Source organism: Cetorhinus maximus, chromosome 2 (genome assembly GCF_964194155.1).
Source record: "Cetorhinus maximus chromosome 2, sCetMax3.hap1.1, whole genome shotgun sequence".
NCBI classification, from domain to species: Eukaryota; Metazoa; Chordata; class Chondrichthyes; order Lamniformes; family Cetorhinidae; genus Cetorhinus; species Cetorhinus maximus.
This window is the reverse complement of record NC_135880.1, coordinates 58,488,091-58,513,797: the sequence shown is the minus strand read 5'-3', so window position 1 is coordinate 58,513,797 and position 25,707 is coordinate 58,488,091. Positions and strand designations below refer to the sequence as shown.

General features: G+C 45.6%; 1 protein-coding gene across 4 annotated transcripts in view; it reads left to right on the top strand.

The window, feature by feature from the left end:
* Nucleotides 1–1,687: 1,687 nt before the first annotated feature.
* Nucleotides 1,688–25,707, top strand: part of LOC144694522 (arrestin domain-containing protein 3-like) — a 77,963-nt gene continuing 53,943 nt past the window's right edge. For 3 of the 4 annotated variants that reach the window (XR_013579770.1, XM_078565072.1, XM_078565053.1), the window contains exon 1: nucleotides 1,688–2,287. Coding sequence is in view for 3 of the 4 variants with exons in the window: in XM_078565072.1 (XP_078421198.1) it covers nucleotides 2,023–2,287 (265 nt within the window). In the remaining variant the exon portion in view is untranslated. Of the gene's footprint in view, nucleotides 2,288–17,080; nucleotides 17,480–25,707 lie in introns of those variants that run through there. The other variant, XM_078565063.1, reaches the window with a different exon arrangement.

Genomic DNA, 25,707 nt, shown 5'->3' with positions numbered 1-25,707 from the left:
ATGACTGAGCATCCACAACCTTCTGGGTGAAAGAATTCCAAAGATTCACAAGCATTTGCTTGAATTTGAGTCCTAAATTACTGAGTCCTTATTTGGACACTGTGACCCCCCCAGTTCCTGGTTTCTCAGCCAGGGGAAAGATGCTTCCAGCATCAACCCTAGCAGATACTTTAAGAATTTTACATGTTTCGATGAGAGCGCTTCTCATTCTTCTAAATATTAGGGAATATATGCCTAGTCTACTCAAGCTTACCTCATTGGACGATCCCCTCAACCCAGAAATTAGCCTGGTAAACCTTCTTTGGATTCTGTCTAAGGCAACTACCTCCTTCCCTCTGTAAGGAGACCAAAACTGTACACAATATTCCATGTGTAGTCTCACCAAGGCTCTACATAATTGTAGAAAGACTTCTCTACTCTTGGCCTTTATTGCAAAGGGATTAGCATCTACATGCCATTTGCTTTCCCAATTGCTTGCTGTACCTGCATGTTAACTCTGTGACTCATGTACAAGAACACTCAGGTCTCTTGGAATACCTTAAATTCCCAATCTCATTTAAGAATTATGTTTTTCTAGTTTTGCTACCAAAGTGGATAACTTCACACTTGTAATCTGTACAAATACATTACCTCCAATCCTATGAACCCTAATTTTGTGTAATAACCTCTTACATGGCACTTATTAAATGCTTTTTGAAAATCCACTGCTTTCCCTTGGTTACCTGCTTACCCTGCTAGTTACAAGATTAAAAAGCTCTTAACAGGTTTGTCAAACACAATTTCCCTTACATAAATCCACATTGACTCTAGCTAATCTGTTACCATGTCCCTCATCATAGATTCTGGCATTGTCCTTACGACTAACTTCAAACTAACTGGTTCTGTTTTCTCACTTCCTCCTTCCTTGAATAGTGGGATTACATTTGCTATGTTCGTAAAGTTTCCCACTTCTTCAATCTGGATTCACAAACCTGGCTGCCTTCTGCAAGCATGGGATCACTGCATTTACACTCAGGTCTCAGGATACATAGACATTTTAAAACAGCTACTGCCAAAAGAAATTTGTATGAAGTGGTCCACTGGAGGAACCCATGAATACAATGTGTTTGAGAAGAGAGATTCCAGTTCTTGGGTACAAAAATGCCAAGGATTAGGTTGTGGTGAAGTGCGTGCTACAGCATTTACAGTTTGAGTCAGAAGAGATTATGGGATGAGGGAGAATTGGGAAAGAGAGGGAGGATACAGATTCCCTCATCTTCGACCCCTCCAGCACTCCAGTAACCCTGCAGCAATGCCCCTTCACATATGGCCAGCATTACTTCCTCCAGGGTGTTAAAACATGCAGGGGGATTTGTCCACCCCCAATCCTTTCCTCCTGTTATGCACCACCTTTCTCCTGCAAGAAAAAGGTAAGTGTGCCAGTGAGTGCCCTGCAATCATGTTTGGGTGATATATGGCTTTCTTATTGAATGACACGTTCAGCCATTCCTCAAAGGAACACAGCAATAACAAAGAAAACACTTTACAAAGAGCCGTCAGCACTTTTAAAAAGTGCAAGACAGTAGTACTGGTTGTACGCACATGTGAGCAGCACTGGCTGCACACAGCACTAATTTAAAACGGAAAGCAGCACCAATTTAATATGCTAATTGTAAAACGATGGACGGACAATTTAACCCTCCCCCTTGAAACAGAAGGGATGTCATAAAATTAAACAGCATGCAAATATATCGCCGTTTTGATTTCCTTTCAGTGAGTTTAAATCACTATGAATCAAAGTGCGTGTGTTTTATGAAACCACACTATAAATGTGTCATGCCAGTTTCTCAGAACTGAAGCAGTGAGCTCACGGCCCACGAACCCGTGGGTTGCTCATTATATACAATTCCAAACAGGATGATGGGTGTGTCTTCCGCTCGATCAAAACAAAAATGGATCTCTGATTATCCCAAGCCCGCCTGATATTTTACCGAGGGCAGAGAAAATGGTCTCAATTTAAGTCTCAGCACATCGGCCGCAGCGATGGGGAAAGTGGAGAGTTTTACAATACTCTATGAGCGCGCTGTTGACAACACCGTCCCTACCTACACCAGCGGGGAATGGGTCTCTGGCCGAATTGTTGTGCAGGTTAATGCTCAGATCGAGGTGAAAGCTCTTAAAATTCACGCCAAAGGACAAGCTTATGTTCACTGGACGGAGAGAGACACGTCGGGTTCCAATTCCAAAACTCGACACTACTCTCAGCTGACCAGATACTTCCAGCACAAGTACCTACTGATCGGAGTCGGTAAGTGTGGCTCCTTTCCAAACCATTTTTTGTGACATTACATGTAGTCCCGCCTGCCATTACTACGATGAACCTGGGAAACACGAAGTCTGGAAGTACTCTCGGCAACACCGCATTTTTACTATAAATAAAAAAATAGGCAGTGTTGGAAATACCCAGTGTTTGGGCAATGCTGATGTATTTCCAACGCTCTTATTTTTTTGCTTCGACTGCGTTTTTTAAAGTTTTTGCAAATGCGAAACAGATTGAGATGATACTTAAGTATTTAGATTGGCACTTGAAACGCTGTAGCATTGAGGGCTACGGGGTAAGTGCTGGAAAATCCGATTAGAATAGATAGATGCTTGATGGCCGGCATGGGCACGATGGGCCTGTTTCACCCGAAGGGGTGTATAACTCCTATGGCTCCATGTTGACAACATTAAATCAGTTCCAACTTTACACATGTTCAGGATATTCCTTCTGCATATTCCCATTATAACAACTAAAGTTGCAAAATCTGGTTGAAGCTTAATCACGTTAGGTGGGTGGGTGTCAGGTGGCTGGGAGGTCAGTCGGGTCGGGAGAGGGGGGTCCGAGGTCATGTCGGGGTGGTGTGTCAGGAGAGGGGGGTCCGAGGTCATGTCGGGGTGGTGTGTCAGGAGAGGGGGGTCCGAGGTCATGTCGGGGTGGTGTGTCAGGAGAGGGGGGTCCGAGGTCATGTCGGGGTGGTGTGTCAGGAGAGGGGGGTCCGAGGTCATGTCGGGGTGGTGTGTCAGGGGTGGGGGAGCATTCTGAGGTTGGGTCAGTTTGGGCGGGGGTGTTCCGAGGTTTGCTCGGGTCAGTGGGGGGGGTCCGGAGGTTGGAGTGCGGGGGGTTCCAAGGTTGGGTTGGGTGGGGGGTCCGGGTTTGGTTTGGGGGGAGTCTGGAGGTGAGGGCGTTCGGAGATCGGGGTGTCCGAGGCTGGAGGGAGGCTGGGTCCGAGGTTGGAGGGGATGGGGGTCCAAGGTCAGGGGCGGGGCCATGGTCCGATGTCAGAGCGGGTGGTGGCGGAGGTCGGGTGGGAGGCGTAGGGAGGTCGGGTGGGGGGAGCTGGGAGAGACCTGTGGGGTCGGTCTGGGTCTTTACAGTAGTTACCGAGAAGTTAGAAGAGGTTTTAATTCTTGTAACTTTTTCTGGGTAACCATTGAGATAACCCCGGCAGGACCTTCGAAGTTTCCGATTTAAATCGCATTTTTGGATGGTTCCCAGTGCAGGACAATTGTCCGGAGGAAGTTAGCACTGGGAGCTTGCCAAAGGGATTCCCCAGCATCAGATTTGACTCCCCCCCCCCCCCCCCAAATCTGACGCTGGGGAGTGCAGAAGTTACGGGCCCACACATCCGTAGTTAAATAGGAAAATTCACTGGCTGCTGCCAGTGAATCTCTGCTCTGCTACAGTGTCAAATGTCCTCCCAGATGAAAACTGAGACATCACATGATGTGAACTTGCAATTTTACATTGATTTTTGAAGAGCTTTTACATGAAGATTACGGAGTAGTGCCTTATTGAATGAGATATAACTGGGTTTAAAACAGTGCATTAAATCACAGTTGCTGCTGGGAAACTTCTCTGGCCGTGAAAAACGTATTTTATATTTGTGGAATTTCAGATCTCTCCATTATGATCAAAAAAAAATTCCACAAATTTGTTTGATATCTCAACTTTGACCATAACCTCATATGTATGTCCCAATTTTGATTTCGATTTTTGTACAAGTATAAAAAAATGGACGATAATCAGTACTTTGCTGTCTGTGACAATTCTGCAATGTGATTAGCTGTTTATCCTGCTTGATGACATCCCTGTTGCTGAACGCTGAAAATCTCCTATAGCTGGCAACAAAGTAAAATATGCAATCCAAACTACAGTTACTGCTAGACCTTTGTGTGCAGCTTTCTATAAGGTCAGCATTGAGTGCCATCACTTTGCACTCCTCGTATGCTCCAGGTCCTGTTTAAGGGTTAAGTTTTCCCTTTGACACTGCTTTTGAGATTGCTTGGTCTCTTGTAGCTCGTGTGTTGCCCTTCCCACCTGCAGAGTCATCGTACTCTGTTGTAAAACAGCAAATGATTGTGCCGAACCATTCATTCTCTTTTTTCTTACTATACTCATCATTTCGCACAATAAAAAGCCACATACTTTATCAGTTTAATTACCTTGTCTGCTTTAATTTTTTTTGGTCAACTCATCCTGGATAAAATTAGCTACCTCCTCAAAGAGTACTATACTATTCCTTTGTTTTGTTTCTACTCATTCATGGGATGTGGGCATCACTGGCGAGGCTAGCATTTATTGCCCATTCTTAATTGCCCTCGAGAAGGTGGTGTGGTTTCCACAGTCCGTGTGGTTTCGTACATCCACAGTGCTGTTAGGGAGGGAATCCAAGGGTTTTGACCCAGTGACAGTGAAGGAACGGCAATATATTTCCAAGTCAGGATGTTGTGTTGCTTGGAGGGAAGCTTGCAGGTGGTATTGTTCCTATGCATCTGCTGCCCTTGTCCTACTTTGGTGGTGGGGATCACAGGTTTAGAAGGTGTTATTGCAGGAGCTGTGATGAGTTGCTGCAGTGCACCTTGTAGATGGTACATACTGCTGCCATTATGTGTTAGTGGTGGAGGGCATGAATGTTGAAAATGGTGGATGAGATGGCAATCAAGCAGGCTGCTTTGTCCTGGATGATGTTAGCTTGGTAGATGGTAGGCTTTAGGGGGTCAGGAAGTGGGGCACTCTCTGCAGAATTCCCAGCCTGTGACCTGCTCTTGTAGCCACAGTATTTATACGGATGGCCCAGTTCTGTTTCTGGTCAGTGGTGACCCCCTCACCCCTGATGTTAATAGTGGGGGATTCAGCAATGGTAATGCCATTGAACATTAAGGGGAGATTGCTGGATTCTCTCTTGTTGCAGATGGTCATTGCCTGACACTTAAGTGTCAAGTAAGATTTATGCCACACATCAGCTCAAGCTTGAATGTTGTCCAGGTCTTGCTGCATTTGGGCATGGACGTCTTCACTATCTGAGAAGTCATGAATGGTGCTGAACATTTGGCAATCATCTGCGAACATCCCCACTTCTGATCTTATGGAGGGGAGGTCATTGATAAAACAGCTAAAGATGGTTGAGCCTACGTCACTACCCTGAGGAACTCCTGTAGTAATGCCCCAGAACTGAAACAATTGACCTCCAACAACCACAACCACCTCCTTTGTGCTAGGTATGACTCCAACCAGTGGAGAGTGTTCCCCTTGATTCCCATTAGCTACAGATTTTGCTAGGGCTCCTTAATGCTACTCTCAGTCAAATGCTGCCTTAATCTCAAGCTGACCTCACTCTCATCTCACCTCTTGAGCTCAGCTCTTTAGTCCATGTTTGGACCAAGGCTTTAATGAGGTCAGGAGCTGAGTGGGCCTGGCGGAACACAAACTGAGCATCCGTGAGCAGTTTATTGCTGAGTAAATGCCGCTTGATAACACTGTCGATGATACTTCCATTTCTTTGCTGATCCGGTGGTAATTGACTGGGTTGGATTTGTCCTGCTTTTTGTGGACAGGACATACCTGGGCAATTTTCCACATTGCTGGTTAGATGCCAGTTTTGCAGCTTGGCTAGGGGCGTGGCAAGTTCTGGAGCACAGATCTTCAGTACTATTGCTGGAACGTTGTCATGGCCGATAGTCTTTGCAATATCCATCCAGTGCCTTCAGCTGTTTTTTGAAATGTGGAGATGTTTGAATTGGCTGAAGACCGACACCTGTGATGCTGGTGACTTTGGGAGGAGAGCGAGATAGATCGTCCACTTCTGCCTGAATAGGGTTGCAACTGCTTCAGACTTGTCTTTTGCACTGGGCTCCCCCATCATTGAGGATGGGGATATTTGTGGAGCCTCTTCTTCCAGTAGGTTGGTTCACTGTCCACAGCCATTCATAACTGGATGTGGCAGGACTGCAGAGCTTAAATCTGATCCATTGATTGTGGAATCACTAAGCTCTGGCTATTGCATGTTGCTTCTGCTGTTTGGCGTGCAAGTCATCTTGTGTTATAGCTTCACCAGGCTGACTCATTTTTTGGTATGCCCTCCTGCACTCTTCATTGAAATAGGATTGATTCCCCCAGCTTGATTGTAATGGTAGTTTGGGGGATATGCTGGGCCATGAGGTTACAGATTGTGGTTGAATACAATTCTGCTGCTGCTGATGGCCCTCAGCACCTCATGAATGCCCAAGTTTGAGTTGTTAGATCTGTTCGAAATCTATAAGACGTAGGAGCAGAAGTAGGCTATTTGGCCCATCGAGTCTGCTCTGCCCTTCAATGAGATCATGGCTGATTTGGTCATTCTCAACTCCACTTTCCTGCCTTTTCCCCATAACCTTTGGTTCCTTTACTGATTAAAAATATATCCATCTCAGCCTTGAATATACTTAACGACCCAGCCTCTACAGCCCTCTGTGGTAAGGAATTCCACAGATTCACTACCCTCTGAGAGAAGAAATTCCTCCTCATCTGCCTTAAATGGGCGACCCCTTACTCTGAGATTGTGCCCTCTGGCCTTAGACTCACCCACAATAGGAAACAACCTCTCAGCATCTACCCTGTCAAGTCCCGTAAGAATCTTATATGATTCAATTCTTCTAAACTCCAGTGAATACAGGCCCAACCTACACAACCTCTCCTCATAAGAAAATTCCTCCATACTCAGGATCAACCTAGTGAACCTTCTCTGGGCTGTGTCCAATGCCAGTATATCTTCCCTTAGATACAGGGACCAAAACTGGTCCCCAAAACAGTATTCTAACTGTGGTCTAGCTAGTGCCTTGTATAGTTTTAGCGAGACTTCCCTATTTTTATACTCCATTCCCTTTGAAACAAAGGCCAACATTGCAATTTCCTTCCTTATTACCCGCTGAACTTGTATGCTAGCTTTTTGTGATTCACACACAAAGACCCCCAAATCCCTCTGTGCTGTAGGTTCCTGCAGTCTTTCTCCATTTAAATAATATACAGCTTCTCTATCCTTATTGCCAAAGTGCATAACCTCACATTATTCCATATTATATTCCATCTGCCAAGTTTTTGCCCATTCACTTAACCTATCTATATCCCTCTGTGTCACCCTCACCACTTGTGCTCCCAGCTATTTTTGTATCATCCGCAAACTTGGTGATAGTACATTCCCTTCCCTTACCCAAGTCATTAATATATATTGTAACTAATTATGGCTCCAGGAATGAAGCCATGCTGACTCTGCTTGATTATATTATGTATTTCTAAATGTTCTGCTATTACATCCTTTATAATAGACTCTAACATTTTCCCAATGACAGATGTTAAGCTAACTGGCCTATAGTTACCTGTTTTTTGTTACCCTCCCTTTCTGAATAAGGGTGTTACATTGGCAGTTTTCTAATCCTCTGGGTCTTTTCCAGAATCTAAGGATTCTTGGAAGATTACCAACAGTGCATCCACTGTCTCTGTAGCTACTTCCTTTAATATCCCAAGATGCAACTCATCAGGTCCAGGGGACTTATCGGCCTTTCGCCTCATTAGTTTCCGTGGTACTTTTTCTCTAGTGATAGTTATTGTATTTATTTATTTATTTCTTCACCCCCCAACTCCCAAATCACCCTTTGCCCCTTGATTATTTAGTATTTTTGGAATACTATTAGTGTCTTCTACCGTGATGATGATGCAAAGTATTTATCCAATTCCTCTGCCATTTCCTGGTTCCCCATTATTATTTCCCCAACCTCATTTTCTAAGGGGCCTATGTTCCGTTTGGCCTCTCTCTTTCTTTTTATATATTTAAAGAAGCTCTTACTGTCCATTTTTATATTACTTGCTAGTTTACCCTCATAGTTTATTTTCTCCCTCTTATTTTTGTAATCTTTTGTTGGTTTTTAAAACTTTCCCAATCCTCCTGGTTTACCACTAATCTTTGCCATTTTGTATGCTTTTTCTTTCAATTTTACTATCCTTAACTTCATTGGTTAACCATGGCTAGTTTATCCCCTTCCTAGAATCCTTCTTCATCACTGGAATATATCTTTGTGACTCAAGAACTATTTTCTTAAACGTCTGCCATTGTTCATCAACCATCTTTTCTGCTAAACTCCTTTCCCAGTCCACGCCAGCCAACTCTACCCTCATTTCTTTCTAATAACCCGTTTTTAAGTTTAGCACAGTTGTTTCCGACCCAAGTTTCTCACTCTCAAACTGAATGCTAAATTCTACCACATTATTGTCACTGTTTCCTAGGGGATCTTTTACTATGAGATCATTTATTAAACTTGTGTCATTACACATTACCAGATCCCTGGTAGGATCCACAACATATTGTTCTCAGAACCTGTTCTGAATACACACTACAAATTTTTCCTGATGTCTACCTCTGCCACTTCGATTTTCCCAATCTACATGAAGATTAAAGTCACCCATGATAATGTACTGCCTTTTTTACATGCCCTTATTATCTCCTGATTTATTCTCTGTCCTACAGTATAGTTACTATTAGGGGGCCTATAGACTACTCCCACCAGTGTCATCTTCCCCTTGTTATTTCTTACCTCCACTCATATGGATTCTACATCTTCTGATCCAAGATCAGTTCTTGCTATCGTACTTATTCCATCTCGTACTAACAAAGCTACCCCACCACCCTTTCCTACCTGCCTGTCCTTTCAAAAAGTCACATACCCCTGAATATTTAGTTTCCAGCTTTGATCTCCTTGTAAGCATGTATCTGTAATGGCTATAAGATCATACCAAGAGCTTCTAATTAATTTATTTTGTTCCAAATGTTACGTGCATTTAAGTAAAGAGCCATTCATTTTTGCCATTTTTCTCCCTTGACCTTATTTGCTGCTTTTTTTTATATTTGTACACTCTGTCCCTTCCTGTCCCACTCTGGGTAACATTACCTAATTAGCTGCCCTACAATGCTGCCATATGCTTTTGCCTTGTAAGTCTGCGTATCCCCTCTCCAGAACCACCCCTCCGCCTGCGCCCCCCCCCCCCCCCCCCTCCATCTATTGAGTTTAAAGCCATCCCTACAGCCCTAGTTATTCGATTTGCTAGGACACTGGTCCCAGCATGGTTCAAGTGAAGCCTGCCCCACCAGAACAGCTCCCCTCTACCCCAGTACTGGTGCCAGTGCCCCATGAACTGAAACCCATTCCTCCCACGCCGATCTTTGAGCCACGCATTTAACTCCTTGACTTTAACTCCTTGACCCTGATGTGGCGCAATATCTGCAGCTCGGGCTCCAGCTCCACAACTTCGATCCGAAGTTCCTCGAGCTGCAAACACTACAGATGTGTTTGCTCTGGATCATCTTGGTGTCCAGCAGACCCCACATGCTGCAGCAGCAACAACACATCACCTGTCCAGCCATCATTATCGTATTTTATTTAATTTATTAATTAATTACTCTAGTAGCCCTGCTCTTTACAAGTTATTGTAATTAATTTTTTACACTGGTATCAGTCTTATACTTAACAAGCTATTTTTAAGAAAAAGACAGAAAAAAAGACTAGAATCCTAAACACAAACTAAAGACCTTACTTCTACTTTTACTTTTAAAGACTAGAAATACTCTCAAATCTTACTCGCCAATCAGCTGTTTTCCCTGCACTTGTCTCGCGTTGTGGTTCGTGACATCTATCCCAGTTAGCATGGTGGTAATGCCACAAGACAATGGAGGGTACCCTCAATGTGAAGACGGGAGTTCACCTCCACACAGACAGTGTGGTGGTCACTGTCATGGACAGATGCATCTGTGAGGATGAGGTCATGTAGGTTTTTTCCCTCTTAGTTCCCTCACCAGCTGTCACAGACCCTGTTTAGCAACTATGCCCTTTAGGGCTAGGTCTGTAATGGTGCTACCGAGCTATTCTTGGTGATGGACATTAAAGTCCCCCACCCAGATGATCTTCTGTGTCCTTGCCACCCTCAGTGCTTCCTCCAAGCGGTGTTCAACATGGAGTACTGATTCATTAGCTGAGGGGGGACGGTGGGTGGTAACCATAGACCATAGAAAAGTTACGGTGCAGAAAGAGGCCATTCAGCCCATCATGCCTGTGCTAGCCAGAAAAAGAAACTAGCCGCTCATTTTAATCCCACTTTCCAGCACCTGGTCCGTAGCCTTGCGGGTTACAACGCTTCAGATGCAGATCCAAGAACCTTTTTAAATGAGTTGAGCGTTTCAGCCTCAACCACCAATTTAGGCAGTGAATTCCAGACGCCCACCACCCACTGAGAGAAAAAACTTTTCCTCACGTCCCCTCTAATCCTTCTATCAATCACCTTAAATCTATGCCCCCTGGTAATTGACCCCTCAGTCAAGGGAAACAAGTCTTTACTGTCTACCCTATCTAGGCCCCTCATAATTTTGTACACCTTTTGTAGCCTCTTCTGTCCTAAGGAAAACAATCCTAGCCTATCCAAACTTTCCTCATAGCAGTAGTTTTCAAACCCTGGTAACATTCTTGTAAATTTTCTCTGCACTCTCTCCAGAGCAATTATGTCCTTCCTGTAATGTGGAGAACTGTACACAAAATTCCAGCTGTGGCCCAATCAGTTCCATCATTACATCCTTGCTTTTTTATTTGATAAAGGAAAATATTCCATATGCTTTCTTTTCCACCTTGTCCACCTGTCTTCAGTGCTTCCTCCAAGTGGTGTTCAACATGGAGGAGCACAAATTGAGCAGCTGAGGGAGGGTGGTACGTGGTAATCAGAAGGAGGTTCTCTTGCCCGTGTTTGACCTCATGCCATTAGACTTCATGGGGTCCAGAGTGGATGTTGAGGACTCCCATGGCAACTCCTCCCTCCCAACTGTTATTACTGTGTCACTACTTCTGGTGAGTCTGTCCTGTCAGTGGAACAGAACATACCCAGGGATGGTGATGGTGGTGCCTGGGACGTTGTCTGTAGATTTGATTCCATGAGTATGATTATATCAGACTGATCTGTAGGACAGCTCTCCCAATTTTGGCACATCCCCAGATGTTAGTAAGGAGGACTTTGTGGTGTTTACAGGGCTGGGTCTGCCATTGTCATTTCAAGGGCCTAGGTCAAAGCCAGGTGGCTCTGTCCAATTTCATTCCTTTTCGCTTTGTAGTGGTTTGGGTTTGATGCAACTGAATGGCTTGCTTGGCTATTTCAGAGGACAGTTAACACACAATCACATTGCTGTGAGTCTGGAGTCACATGTAGGCCAGACCGGGTAAAGATGGCAGATTTCCTTCCATAAAGGACATTAGTGAACCCGATGGGTTTTTATGACAATGGTTTCATGGTCATCATTAGCAGAACCTAAACTTCCTCCATACAAGCGTAAAGGGGTGTCGGGAGAGCGCAGGAGTATGGCGTTGAGATAAAGGATCAGCAATGATCATATTGAATGGTGGAGCGGGCTTGGAGGGCTGAATGACCTACGCCTCCAATTTGCTATGTTTTTATGCCTCACCGATCTTAACTTTATATATCACACCTGTACTCTTAGCAGACAGGTTATTACTTCCTAGAGAACCTAAACATCAAATATCAGTGTGCAAAATTACTTTGCTCTCCTCGTCTCCAGGTTTTCCCTCTGAGTGTGGATATTGATCAAACAGCCATCTCGAGGTCTAATAACTTGTCGCAAGCCAAAGTTGATTTTAGCCTTGTGCCATCTAGGCCAAAAAGTCCCCTGACTTTAATTGAGTTCTTGGGACATGACAAAAGGCAACAGACAATGGTTTCAGTGCAGCAAGTTAACAGCATTTATTAAGTAAATGACTGGGCAGAAATACTTAACAATAGATGATAGTAGAGCAGCTGCTTTCGATCTTTACTGCTTGAAGCAGCCTAGACGCAGGCGTTGTTGTTTTTGGGGTCTCCGGGGTCTTCACTTCTGTAACTCCACCAGTATGCCGGAGTCCTCAAGATCCCTACTTTTATATTCTCCCCAGGTCTGCCTATGTGCAATTTTGCACATAAACACCCAGCCCCCTTCCCCAAACAGCTATGTGGGACTTGGCTACCTGATCCCTTGCGTATGTGACCTCGCCATTTTACGCCAGGCTCATTCCTACAGTTTTTGTGCTGTTTGCTGTCCACGTGACACCAAGGTCCATTTTTTGGTACCAGAACAGCAAGCAGCAGCTTCCTGTGGCAAGCGCTTAACCCTTTAGCTACAGTACAATCAAACATTCACATCATTCAGAACTTGCCCACAAAACAAAAATCAACATATTAAAAGGAACATCTTCCTAAATGAACTAAGCAACATTTTTACAACTTCTCAGAGCCCACCACAAGGATGTTCGCCAATCTCCAGCTAATTTTCCACAATAATTTTTATTTAAACAGTTTCTCCAGTGTCCCTTTGCAGCTCAAGATAGTCCATGACAAGAGCTACCATAGTGTACCATGGCCAGGAGTGTCTAGGTCAGCGTACGAAGGTGAATTTTCAATAAAAAATTTTAAATGCGGTTGTCTATGAAACTGATCACCCTGGTCCAGAACTTCAGACCTCCGGATGGTTAAACCTCTCTTCCCGTCCCTCCCGCCCCCAAATGCACTAGGGGACCCCTCTGAAGTCTGCACGCACTAACTATGTGGGAATTGCCTGGGAAGTTTGGACTTCCGAAGTGCAATTCCCCTGCATCCGGAACCCTCCGACACTCTGAATCAGAGACTTCGGATGGGTCCAACTTACTTACCAAAATTGTTACCCAGGAAAAGTTAGGATTAAAACCAGTTCTAACTCCTGGGTAAGTATACTACTGACCCATCCCCATCCTTGACTACACCCCCTTTTACCTGACTACCCACCCCCTCACTCACCTGACACCCCAACCGCTCATCTATTCACTTGCCACCCTACCCACCTCTCCCACCCATTCACCTGCCACTGTACCCCCTCACCTACTTACCTTCTCTCCGTAGCTTCTCAAAGTGGCTTTGGGACCCCTTAAACTTACCAGAATACAGCATCTAGTGCCATAAAAAGGGGTTGGCATCCCCCAGTGAACCTGCACTACGAGGAAGGACTTCCAGAACAAGTACGCTCTGCATTTCCAAAGTAGCTAGTTCGGAGGTCCAGGCAAGAAATGCGGTGCTCTGATGCAAGGTAAGTAAATAGGAGCGGAGTGGCAATCCAATGGTGATTGCCTCTCCTCGGAAGATTCAGCCTCCAGTGATCAATTGTATAGGCTCTCCAGCCATTCAACTTTAACCTCCTCCTGCAATTGCCTATAGCAACATTGACTGCAAATGACTTAAAACCATCCATTGTTCCCAGAGTCACAAAGGTGCAATATCTGAAATGGGCAGATTCTAATTATTTGCCTGTATTATAATACTGTCCATATTTGGATACATTATATGCCACACCTCACTTATGGAAATGGTCAGAGAAACTGTTCCCTTTACACCGCGTTGACGTACCTTGGGGTGCTGGTGTAATTGAGCTGAAAATACTGGTCTAGTTTTTAGAATTGCAAGCCATTCTAGTAACCTTTTAAGTTACATACTTTTATTTGATTATTGCAATCTACCTCTAATATATATCACTTCTGTCATTAAAGTGAGGAAAAATTACTCATGCTCTGACATTAGTTTCGTGATAGAGAAAATGTGTTTTTGCTGGCAATAAACCACTGTTTATGCAGAGTATAACCACAACTTAAAAGCAATGCCAACAGCTGTGCCCTTCCTATCCTATACTGCTTTCATTTCCTGAACTATTTGAGTGAATTGTCTTGAACTTCTTTGCAGAAAAGATGTTTTTGCATAATGTTTATTGTGATTGAAGAAAAAGTACTGAGAAACATCTATGTCCTGTTATAAAGTAATCATGTTATTTGGAACTGATGACTTGTTAGGAGCAATTTTCAACAGGCATCAGAATGTATGGATGTTAGGACCCTGACTATGGATCACGGTCTTTCCCAAATGTGCCTGTTACCATTTAGATTGGGGTTAATTATTAGGCATTCAGGATGCTTATTTAATATATGTAAATGAGGGTCTTTGGGCCGGCTGGAAGACACAAATGCTTTTTCCACCAACGTGGATCTTTCTGTCAAGTCACATTGCCTGGGCAACAAATAACCATTAAGCAAATTCAGTACACCAAAAAGTAAGTAATTTTTTTATATGTTAATAGACACACCCAAATCCGGAAAGTAAGGAAGGAATTTAATTCCCTCCCCCATGGCAAGTTTGATGGTAGAAGAGGCATTTAATCAGGCAGGAGGGTGGACAGTGGGGCCTCCACTGCCTTCCGGTCTCCACCTGATTAAGTCGGTGGTGGTAAGGCCTGTGGACGGTCCTCCCACCTTGCTGCAACTAATGCCCATGCAAGGGCCTCATCCTGCTGCCACTAGTATTAAACCGGTGGTGGACGGGGAGGCTCATCATTTGGGGAATAAGCCAACCTGTGTGGGTTGCTAGCAGTTTGAAGACATTCAGTGCCTGATTGAGGGACCAGGCATCGGGAGGGGTGGAACTGCTGAGAACCTCTACCTGCCACATTGTAATGACGGGGAGGAGAAAGGGGTTGTATTACTGGCAGCAGCCATTGTCTTCCTGATGGTACTGCCATCGAGTATAGCTGCTGGGCTCTGTTTGTTTGGCAGCTCTTGGCAGGCGGGACTTACCCCGTGTCCTTGATCCTGGGGAAGGCCTGCCACTGTCCAGTTATTGCCTGATTGGCACTTAATTCAGCAGGCCTTCCATAAAATATGCAACATGGACTCTTGCTGGCTAGCCAACTGATGGGCAAGACCCCCATTGCCTCTGTTAAATACCACCCCAAGCGTTACCCTTTTTCAGATTCCCAATGTTCTTACCCATTCTGGTATTCCTGCACAGTGAAACCCCATTGGCTTCAACATGGGAGGTAAAAGGATGCTGTGTCTCCAATGAGATCACTTAAGATGGCCACGATTGGTGACCCCGCAAAAGTTGGAAGTAGACTACTCCAAGTTGTCTGACCTGTTGTGGAAATTTCCTGGCTGGCCATCCATTGCACTGAACAATTGTTGGTGTGCACTGATCAATCTTTTAAAGCTTGAGTCCTGAAAGTTCTCACCTGTGCCTTTTATAGCAGAGCTAGGCCACTGTAAGCGGCAGAGATTTATCATACAGCAACAGCTGACCATTCACCAAAGAAGCCACCTCATCAAGAGGTGCAGGGTGTCTTGCAATGGTGAGGGACCCCTTGGGTTTCCCCCTTCCAGCCCCCCACCATGGTCAAGCTGCCAATTACAAATGTGTGTAGCATTTACAACCCAGGATTACTATGACAACAAGATAACATCACAAAATGGTATGCACTTAACATCATCGGGTTCAAGTGGGCATGAGGTATCAAGCCTTGCAAACACCTGTCAGGCGAGAAGCAGGAGCATGAGGAGGGGGATGTGGAGGACCAGGAAGAGGAAGCCCCTTTCTGTCCGGGCTCTAAATGATCAGATTATTAGTCAGTGATATCAGTAACCTCAACCACACTTCCCTTTCACCAACAACCCCAGGGCTGTCTTGGTGGAAGTGACCACCTCTTCATTGTTGGTGCTAGACTCCACCATGCTCCTAGTCATTGTGAGCAGTCTTTCTGGCAGGCTCTCCAGAGCATCAAGCATTTGGTTGTGTACGCCAAGCAGGTCTTGCAACATCTGTGGGGAGGAAAGCAGAGTTAATGCTCAAGTCGATGACCTTTCATCTGTGATCTGGTCTGGTGAAGTTGTCATCTGACTCCTCTGCAACAGAATTGGTGACTGATCTGGCCCTCCAGTAAGCTGGCACATGCATTATTCTTGCCATCCCATGCCTGCCCCCAGCCTAGTCCCTGTGCACTTGTGCCTGTCATTTAACCATGTGCAGACCCTTGCCCTATTCTAGGCTCTAAAGTGCATACGGTGCTGAGCTGGTGACTGAGTGTAATATTAACTAATGAGATAGGGTATCTTCATCTATATTGTCTCTCCCTGTTGTAACTGGGAAGATTCCAGTTCTTGCGTACAAAAAGGCACAAGGATTGGGTTGTGGTGAGGGGAAGAGGAAGAACTGATCATTTACAGGTGGTTGAGGCAGAAGAGATTGGGGGGAGAAGGGCTTGGTGTGCAAGCATCTTCATCATCAATCCCTCCAGTAACCACAGCTTCAGCACTGCCCCTGCACATGTGACCGGCACTGTCTCCTCCAGAGTGTCAACACATGCTGACGGCCTTGTCCTCCATCCTTTCCTGCTGTCTCCTGTTATGCACCACCTTCTCCTGAAAAAAAGGGGGAAGTGTGTCAGTGAGTGCCCTGCAATCATGTTTGAGTGATGTATGGCTCTCTTTTCAGCTATTCCTCAAAGGAACTCAGCACAGGTTCACTTTACGAAGGACTCCCACCACTGCGCACCTATTGCCTTTAAAAGATGCAGGTAGTCCATTGGTTACACCTAATATCGAATCTCCTGCTGTGTGCGGGCAATGCGCAGATTGCACACAGGATCCATTTAACATGCTGACCGCACGCAATGAATGGCCAGAGGTTAATCGTCTACTGGGATGCAGTGATCTCCAAGCAACTTTTTTAGGCGCTCTTATTTCACCAGCACCTCACAGCCCAACCGTCGGGAGCAAAAAGGAGGGAGATGTCATAACACCAAAGAGTGTGAGAATAAAGTGGGGTTTCCTTTCTTCCGGTAAATTTGAATTGCAATGGAGTGGTGTGCGTGTGTTTTGTGAAATGACCTGAATAGTTATGTCATCCTAATTACTCAAAACGGAAGCAGAGTGAGTTCACAGCCCAAATAGTGTTCACTCCAAATAGGAGTGTCTTTCTCTCTGTTCCAAAAAATAGATCTCTGATTATCCCAAGCCCGCCTGATATTTTACCGAGGGCAGGGGAAAAGGAAAAACTTAAGTCTCAGCACATCGGCCGCAGCGATGGGGAAAGTGGAGAGTTTTACAATACTCTATGAGCGCGCTGTTGACAACACCGTCCCTACCTACACCAGCGGGGAATGGGTCTCTGGCCGAATTGTTGTGCAGGTTAATGCTCAGATCGAGGTGAAAGCTCTTAAAATTCAAACCAAAGGACAAGCTTATGTTCACTGGACGGAGGATAATTCAATGGACTCGGACAGTCGAAGCTACTATGCGCAGGACAGGCACTTCAAGTACAAGAAGCTGCTAATCGGTGAGTGTTTCCCCACATTGCAAAGAGATCTTGAGCATCTGAAATCGAAAAAAAAACACCTTTTCAATTAAACACAACTTATCTGTGCGATTCCATGCCAGGACTGCGATGAACCCCGGCGGAGTTAACCGGCTGGAAGTGTTTTCCAGCAGGACATTTTCACTTTTACAATGAAAGCAGCATTTCCAGCACTTTGTGTTTTTAGTTCAGATTTCCAGCATCGGCAGTATTCGCTTTTACTAAATTTTTACGTTTTTGCAAATTTGCGGTTAGAGATGATATTGTTGACAACATTAAATCAGCTCTAACTTTACACATTTAAAAATTCAGGAGCACAGGCTGCATTTTTCCATTATACCAATTAAAGTTGCGAATTCCATGTGACTTGATAAAGTTATAGTTGCTCCATAATTTGCAAATGGCAAAAGTGTCAGTGTTGGCACTCTGCCACTATAGGTTATCGCTGTCTGGTGACTGGGAACCTGTGTTCCCTCGTTGGCATGGCCATCTTGTCTCCTTACTTTGTACTGTTGTTTTGATGGCTGCATTAAAGTTTGACATTTTCACTTCAACCACTGCACTGCCTCTGTATGTGCCAATCTGAAAGTTAACACAGTCTACAGGCAGCGTCAGAGTATTCCAGCCCCCTCATCAAAGGAAATTGGTGAGTTTATTTGGCGCTCAGATATTGACTTCTATTTAGTTCACAATGTCACAGTACTGTAACAGTGGAAACTGTGGTGAAAGATCCGAGGAATACTCTGGTACAAAATTTCAACACTTGGAGTCCAGATGCAATATTCAAGTGGTTCCTTTATTACGCATGTGGGGAGCAAACGCTGGGCAGTCCAGACGCTTCTCGACCGAGGTTCAAATGAGCACAGTTTATATATCTTTTACAATCAGTTACAACTTAATGGTATTAGTTAGACAAAGGCCACAGCACAATGACCCTCCGGTGGGCTGATAACGGTGTTCTTGTACAGTAATTGCAGTGCAGAGACTAAGCATTGTCCTTTTGGAGATAGCAAAGAATGTATGTTTGTTCGATACAAAAGGATTACAGGGGCTGACTGGATGTGGTTCGAGGCTATCAGACGGTGCGAAATGGCCTTCCCCATTTCTTGATTGAGTCATCCCGTGTTCCTTCCTGTTCCTGTGTGTCTCTCATTTCCTAATTGCAAATTTACAGCTGAGCCCTTTGTACAAGTTTATAGCTGTCATGTAAGGCTGTGATTGTGTATGCTTTGGCACCCTAGCTGCTGGTCCTGGCTGGCACTTTAAAATAAATCCAAATTTTCTGTATCTTCAGCCCCCCCTTTTGGGTGCGTAACCATTTGGCTAGCTTAACCTATTAATCTGGATCCGATGGTTCTGTCATGGCTCCGGTGGTACCGATCCGAGCAAGTCCCACGGGCCATGGCATCACCCGGACCTCTCGCCAAGTTTTTAAGCTTCCTAATGTCTGAGACTCCTGTCTCTCCGGTGGTGCGTGGCCACCAAGATGGGAGGCTGAGACCCTACTACATTAATATTGTGTCCTGTCCCAGCAGCCGTTGTTACTCCTTAAACATTATTTTTGTCCTATGTCTAAGGGCTTTCTTCTTACAGGTACGACATGCTGCAATTCCCCATGCCAATGCTAACACTAGCTGCACTGTGACGAGTATATGAGAGATTATTCTTATCCAGGGGTGTATATCTATATTCAGCCCTCAGTCCCACACTCGATTGCTCTTCTGTATCATTGATTAGCCTTTTAAAAACCGCCTGTAACACATAACACTCTTTCATCACCTTTCGTAAGTCACCTTTAATCTTTTTCAGACTTTCGGGAAGGTGGGAAATTGGGGCCTGCATAGGTTCCTTATACTGTTCGAGGGTATCGTGGGGTGTGTCGGAGGCGTTGACTGAGACCTGACCCCTTTGTTGGATGTACACCATTCCTGTGTGTCCGATAGTAACTGGGAGCCGGGCTTTAAAGCAGAAGTTGGGGGTGGTGATGTTGCAATGTAGGCTCCTGTACGTGTATAACTGTTCAGTAGTTGTCACACAGTATTCCCCCTTTCCCTTGTATCCTGAGCAGGTGTGATGGTTTTCTCTGTGGGTAATTTCTAACATACAACCCTCCGTTCAGTCGTACCCGCATTCGTCCTGACTGGATGAGGGCAAATCATGAGGCTTGTATGCCCTCATTCTTGTGTATGGCATGCATGTTTTTGGGGTAGTACCGGAGAGAGTCATTGTCTCAGATTAACCCAATGTTGGTACTGAGGGTATGGGCCCCTGCCTGCTGTAACTGAGGGGATTGCCCATACCATGCCTATCATGTTCATTTGGTTTGTGGTGCACTTCTGAATCACCGGATACACCCTGGTCATGCCTTTCAATGTACAGGCATCAATGATGCCTGGGTTCTTGGCCATCCACTACAACCGGGTACTGTTGATCCAGCCCGGTACCTCCCCCCTTTGGATCTGGGCCAGATTGTGTCTTAATTGCCTGATCATCCACTGGCCGTAAGCGTGGCACAGCTGGCATTTTTTGGGTGCTGTCCTCTTGTCGTTCCTCCCTTTCTATTAATTGGTTGGTGGTTTTGGCATGGGTCTCTATAACGCTTTCCAATAGAAATGCCACACTCTTGCCCTCTAGGGCCGCTGCCGTTTCACTGCCCCTCGCTGCTCTTATGAGCAGCTGCCTCATGATCCCTTTAAGATTTGTGACCTCGGAGTTGATTCCTTGAATGTCGAGAGAGTTTACCAGGGAAGTCCCTGTGTTCACCCCTGTCAGTACATTGTTAACTAACCCTCTCTTCTGGCGGTGGAAAGCAGCATGTCCCCTGAATCTAGTGGCGTTGGCCGCCAGATTAATCACAGCCTTACTCCGTAATTTGCATGGTTTTCGTAGGGGCGCTTGGTTACTGCAATACTCAGGCAGTTGTATACCTGCCAGGTTCACAATTACCGCTACAATTTCATGTTTAACGTTATCATACAATAGTTCACCGTCCGTATACAGTACCAATCCATTCTGTGGCCCAGGGGTCATGTCTGGGCAAGATAGTCTCTATGATGTCGTTGTGACCTGTGATAGCGGGGTGGTGTCAGTCCGGGGGTCCGCCGTTGTAGTCAACTCTGCGTGTTTGGACCTCAAGATCCAATGCCAGGTATCTGTCATTCCCAAGCCCCCCTCCCCGGGGCAGTGACCCCAGTTGTTGTTGTCCCGGGGTGTGAAGTTAAATTGCGAAAAATCTCTCTCACGTTGTATCTGGACCTGTGCTGCCTTCGCACATGTCCAGGGTCCGTCCAAACCATCGCTGATCCAGAAGCATGCTGGGCCCTTGTTTTTCCATCGGAGTTCCATTCCCATATCTCCATCGCTTATTCCAACGGATAATTGCATAAGCCCGGTGCCACACTTGAAGAGCATTGACCTTTCCATTGTGACATTCACATCTCCTTTCACGCAATATCCGTTGCTGACATTCTTGTAGTATAAGCCCATACCGGCCGCTGCTTCACGGTTTATGTTCTGTATGCTGGTGGCTGCAATAGCCAGGGCCCTGGTAATGATTATTGACACCCAGCTTTTTTCCATCTTGGCGTGGAGGTTACCCGGTTATTATTATTTCTGTAATGAACTATACTGCTGATGATCAGCAGGGGTTAGGTCGTATATAAGAGGCAGCTTTCTCCATTTCACCCCACCTTGTGCACTGCCCACAGTGACCCTCCCTGTAGTTGAGGATTCCCCCTTTGTCTTTCGGATGGCCAGTCCTCCAGATCGGAAATGAATCCTAAACCACTTGCCTAACACAGTATGGACTGCTCATTGCCGGTTTATCCCCCCCACTGCCCGGTAATTCAGTCTTTCTTACTTACATCATACCTTTTTAGTTGCGACCAGTGTTTCCACCTACTTTTTCCCTTCATATCGATGCAGGCACATGAATCGCTGGTCAAAATAATTTTGTACGGTCCAGTCCATTTTGGGGAAAAACCTGGTTGGCTTGGGGTGATTTGAACAAACACCATGTCTCCGACCTCAGCTGGTGGTGACGGGGGCCCCCCTTTTGTCCTCTCTTCTAAATCCTTGATAACCTGTGGTCCTTCACTTCCTGTTGTAATTCCTTTAGCTGTCCATCCAATTGCTTAATATAGTTTTTAATTTTATCTCTGATGCGTCCTATATCCTCGTTTCCGGTGTCTATGCCCTCTGGCAAGCGCATAGCCCTCCTGGTCATTAACTGAGAAAGGGGTTTATCTTAAATCCAGCATTTTTCAGTGTCCTTAAGACTATCAGGAAAGCTCTGATGTGGCCCCTTTCTGATTCTGACGCTATTAGGATATCATCTACATATTATAAGATTGTACTGTTGTAAGACTCTATGTCGCACTGACTCAGCTTCTCACTCGTAACCCGATGGAAGATGTTCGGGCTGTTGTGGAATCCCTGTGGGAGCCTCGCCCAGATATACTGTCTCCCTTCCACTGTGAAAGCGAATTTATCTTGGGATTCTTGGTCCAGTGGTATCGACCAAAATCTATCAGCTACGTCAAAAATTGTAAATATTTTATGTTCAGGTTTTTACAATTAAAGCACACCTCTGGTTTAAGGACAGCTGTTGCAATGGCCACCGTTTCAGTGGGGTCTGTAACCTCCACTGCCAACACCTTTATCTTAGTTTTCCCTATGTGGTTATCTACCTCGGTGGCCCATCTTTCTAGCTCATCATATGTGTTCTTGTCTACTAGCCCGATGTCTAGGATTGCCTTGTGGGCCAGGCTAAGGCCATCCTTGTACAATTGCATAAACTGTACATCGGCTCGGTTAGGCGCAGCACCTACACCCCCGTAGTTACAATATGCCTCAAACTTCTGAATGCCATATTCATGGGCACCTTCGCCCTTTTCTTGTTTTACTCCAGTCACGATATTCCAATTAACTGGGGCTTGCCCTAAGACTTGTGCTAATTCTGCTCTAAAGGCTCGGAAATCGGCTTGCAGCTGTGCCTGGTCTGCCTGGTTGTCCGGGCACTGGGGGCACATACTCTATCTTAATTGGAGCCACGGGATATGGGGGTGGTGATTCCCAACCCGTATCCTGCTGTTTCTCATATCCTGCTGTGTGTTCCACCAGTCCGTTCCAATCTACATTATCTGCGTATTGTGGAGCTGCTGGTAGCTGTGTTAAAGCTGGCAAAACTGACATGAGATTTTTTGCCTGTACTAGCTCTTCATTTTGGAATTTATTGGCCAACATTTTATTTACTTTCTTACTTAACTCTACGTGTTGCCTTAAAATTAGGATCCATGCTTTATCATCTTTGTCTTTTTTTAGATTATCCCACCATTTTCTCTGATCAGTGGGTGAGTCAAATGTGTTCCAATTGTTCTTTATCATTTTGCCTATCAATTTCTTATTTTGTCAGCTAAATGCTGTGTCAGGGATCCCTCTGGTCCCCACTTGAGTTTCTCACTACTGGCCATATCTGGGTAAGACGGTTGGGGTATAGTTGTCGTCAGCGGTACAGTTCTTATCTGGGCCCTTTCTGACCAAACTCGTTACTTGCGACTAATACCGGATGTAATTATAACAATCTATAATACAAGCGTTTCTACCCCACCCTTACCACCCCTTGAACTATTGCCTGGAGCCTAGGTTTCGGATACGCGGGGTGCCTGACACTTCCTGGGTCCGGACGGAGTCGGATTTAGTATGAATAAAAATGTACTCACACAGTGACTCGTCCAGGTTCCCCGTCGGTGTCCTGCATCCTTTGTACCCTGCTCACAGCGCCAATTGAAAGGTCCGAGGAATGCTTTGGTACAAAATTTCAACACTCGGAGTCCAGATGCAATATTCAAGTGGTTCCTTCAATACGGATGCGGGGAGCAAATGCTGGGCAGTCCAGGCGCTTCTCGACCGAGGTTCAAATGAGCATAGTTTATATATGAGTGGACCAGGGTGTCCCGGAGGGAACGATCCCTACAGAATGCCGCCAGGGGGGGTGAAGATGATGCTACCTTCAAAAACAGTTCCTCTGACCTGTCTTCCTTCTTCTTTAACCGAGGTTTTCCACCCACGGTAGTTGACAGGGCCCTCAACCGTGTCCGGCCCATCTCCCGCGCATCCGTCCTCACGCCTTCTCCTCCCTCCCAGAAACATGATAGGGTCCCCCTTGTCCTCACTTATCACCCCACCAGCCTCCGCATTCAAAGGATCATCCTCCGCCATTTCCGCCAACTCCAGCATGATGCCAACACATCTTCCCTTCAGCCCCCCTGGCGGCATTCCGTAGGGATCGTTCCCTCCGGGACACCCTGGTCCACTCCTCCATCACCCCCTACTCCTCAACCCCCACCTATGGCACCTCCCCATGCCCACGCAGAAGATGCAACACCTGCCCCTTCACTTCCCCTCTCCTCACCATCCAAGGGCCCAAACACTCCTTTCAAGTGAAGCAGCATTTCACTTGCATTTCCCCTAACTTCGTCTATTGCATTCGTTGCTCCCAATGCGGTCTCCTCTACATTGGAGAGACCAAACGCAAACTGGGCGACCGCTTTGCAGAACACCTGCGGTCTGTCCGCAAGAAAGACCCAAACCTCCCTGTCGCTTGCCATTTTAACACTCCACCCTGTTCTCTTGCCCACATGTCTGCCCTTGGCTTGCTGCATTGTTCCAGTGAAGCCCAACGCAAACTGGAGGAACAGCACCTCATCTTCCGACTAGGCACTTTACAGCCTTCCGGGCTGAATATTGAATTCAACAACTTTAGATCTTAAACTCCCTCCCCCCATCCCCACCCCGTTTCTTCCCCCTCCCTTTTGTTTTTTTCAATAATTTATATAGATTTTTCTTGTCCCACCTATTTCCATTATTTTTAAATCTACAACTAATACCTTGTCAATCTTTCCACCCCGCCCCCACTAGAGCTGTACCTTGAGTGTCCTGCCATCCATTCTTAATTAGCACATTCTCTTAGATAATATCACCACCTTCAACACCTCTTTGATCCTTTTGTCTGTGACATCTTTTGATTCTCTGCTCCTATCACTGCTTGCTTGTCCCTACAACCACCCCACTCTCAACTTCTCTCCCCCCACCCCACCCCCCACCTTAAACCAGCTTATATTTCACCCCTCTCCTAACTACACTCAGTTCTGTTGAAGGGTCATTGGACTCGAAACGTCAACTCTTTTCTTCTCCACCGATGGTGCCAGACCTGCTGAGTTTTTCCAGGTAATTCTGTTTTTGTTACAGTTTATATATCTTTTACTATCAGTTACAACTTAATGGTATTAGTTAGACACAGGCCACAGCACAATGACCCTCCGGTGGGCTGATAACTGTGTTCTTGTACAGTAATTGCAGTGCAGAGGCTAAGCATTGTCCTTTTGGAGATAGCAAAGAATGTACGTTTGTTCGATACAAAAGGATTACAGGGGCTGACGGTGTGAAATGGCCTTCCCCATTTTTTGATCGAGTCATCCCGTGTCCCCGCCCGTGTGTGTGTGTCTCATTTCCTAATTGCAAATTTACAGCTGAGCCCCTTGTACAAGTTTTTAGCTTTCATGTAAGGCTGTGATTGTCTGTGTATACTTTGGCACCCTAGCTGCTGGTCCTGGCTGGCACTTTTAAATAAATGCAAATTTTCTGTATCTTCAGTGGCAACCATGCATTGGGCACTGAAGCAATGGTGCTTAGGAATGATCAAGACAGACGATTCTTTGGAGCATTGGCATCAGAACATAATTTACACTTTGGCGCTTGATTCCAAGTTTGCCCCCTTCCTCAGTGATGGTTTCACAGGGGAGAAGAGAAACAAAGATAACCCACTCCGTGGATTCAGAGACACAGAAGGCGAAGGGAGATCACCAGGATTCACTTTTCCACAAAAAGTGGGCTTAGTGGACCTGGTGTTGGGCAGATAGTGAATTGCTGCCCCATTAGATCACGCAACTCCATCGTTAAAAAGCAACTACATCATTCACTTCAATATGGCAGACCAGGAGGTGAGTTACTTGCTGCAGAATTCCCAGCCTCTGACCTGCTCTTGTAGCCAAAGTATTTATATGGCTAGTCCATTTCAGTTTCTGGTCAACAGTAACCCCCAGGATGTTGATAGTGGGGGATTCAGCGATGGTAATGCCATTGAATGTCAAGGGGTGATGGTTGGATTCTCTCTTGTTGGAGATGGTCATTGCCTGACACTTGTGACGCAC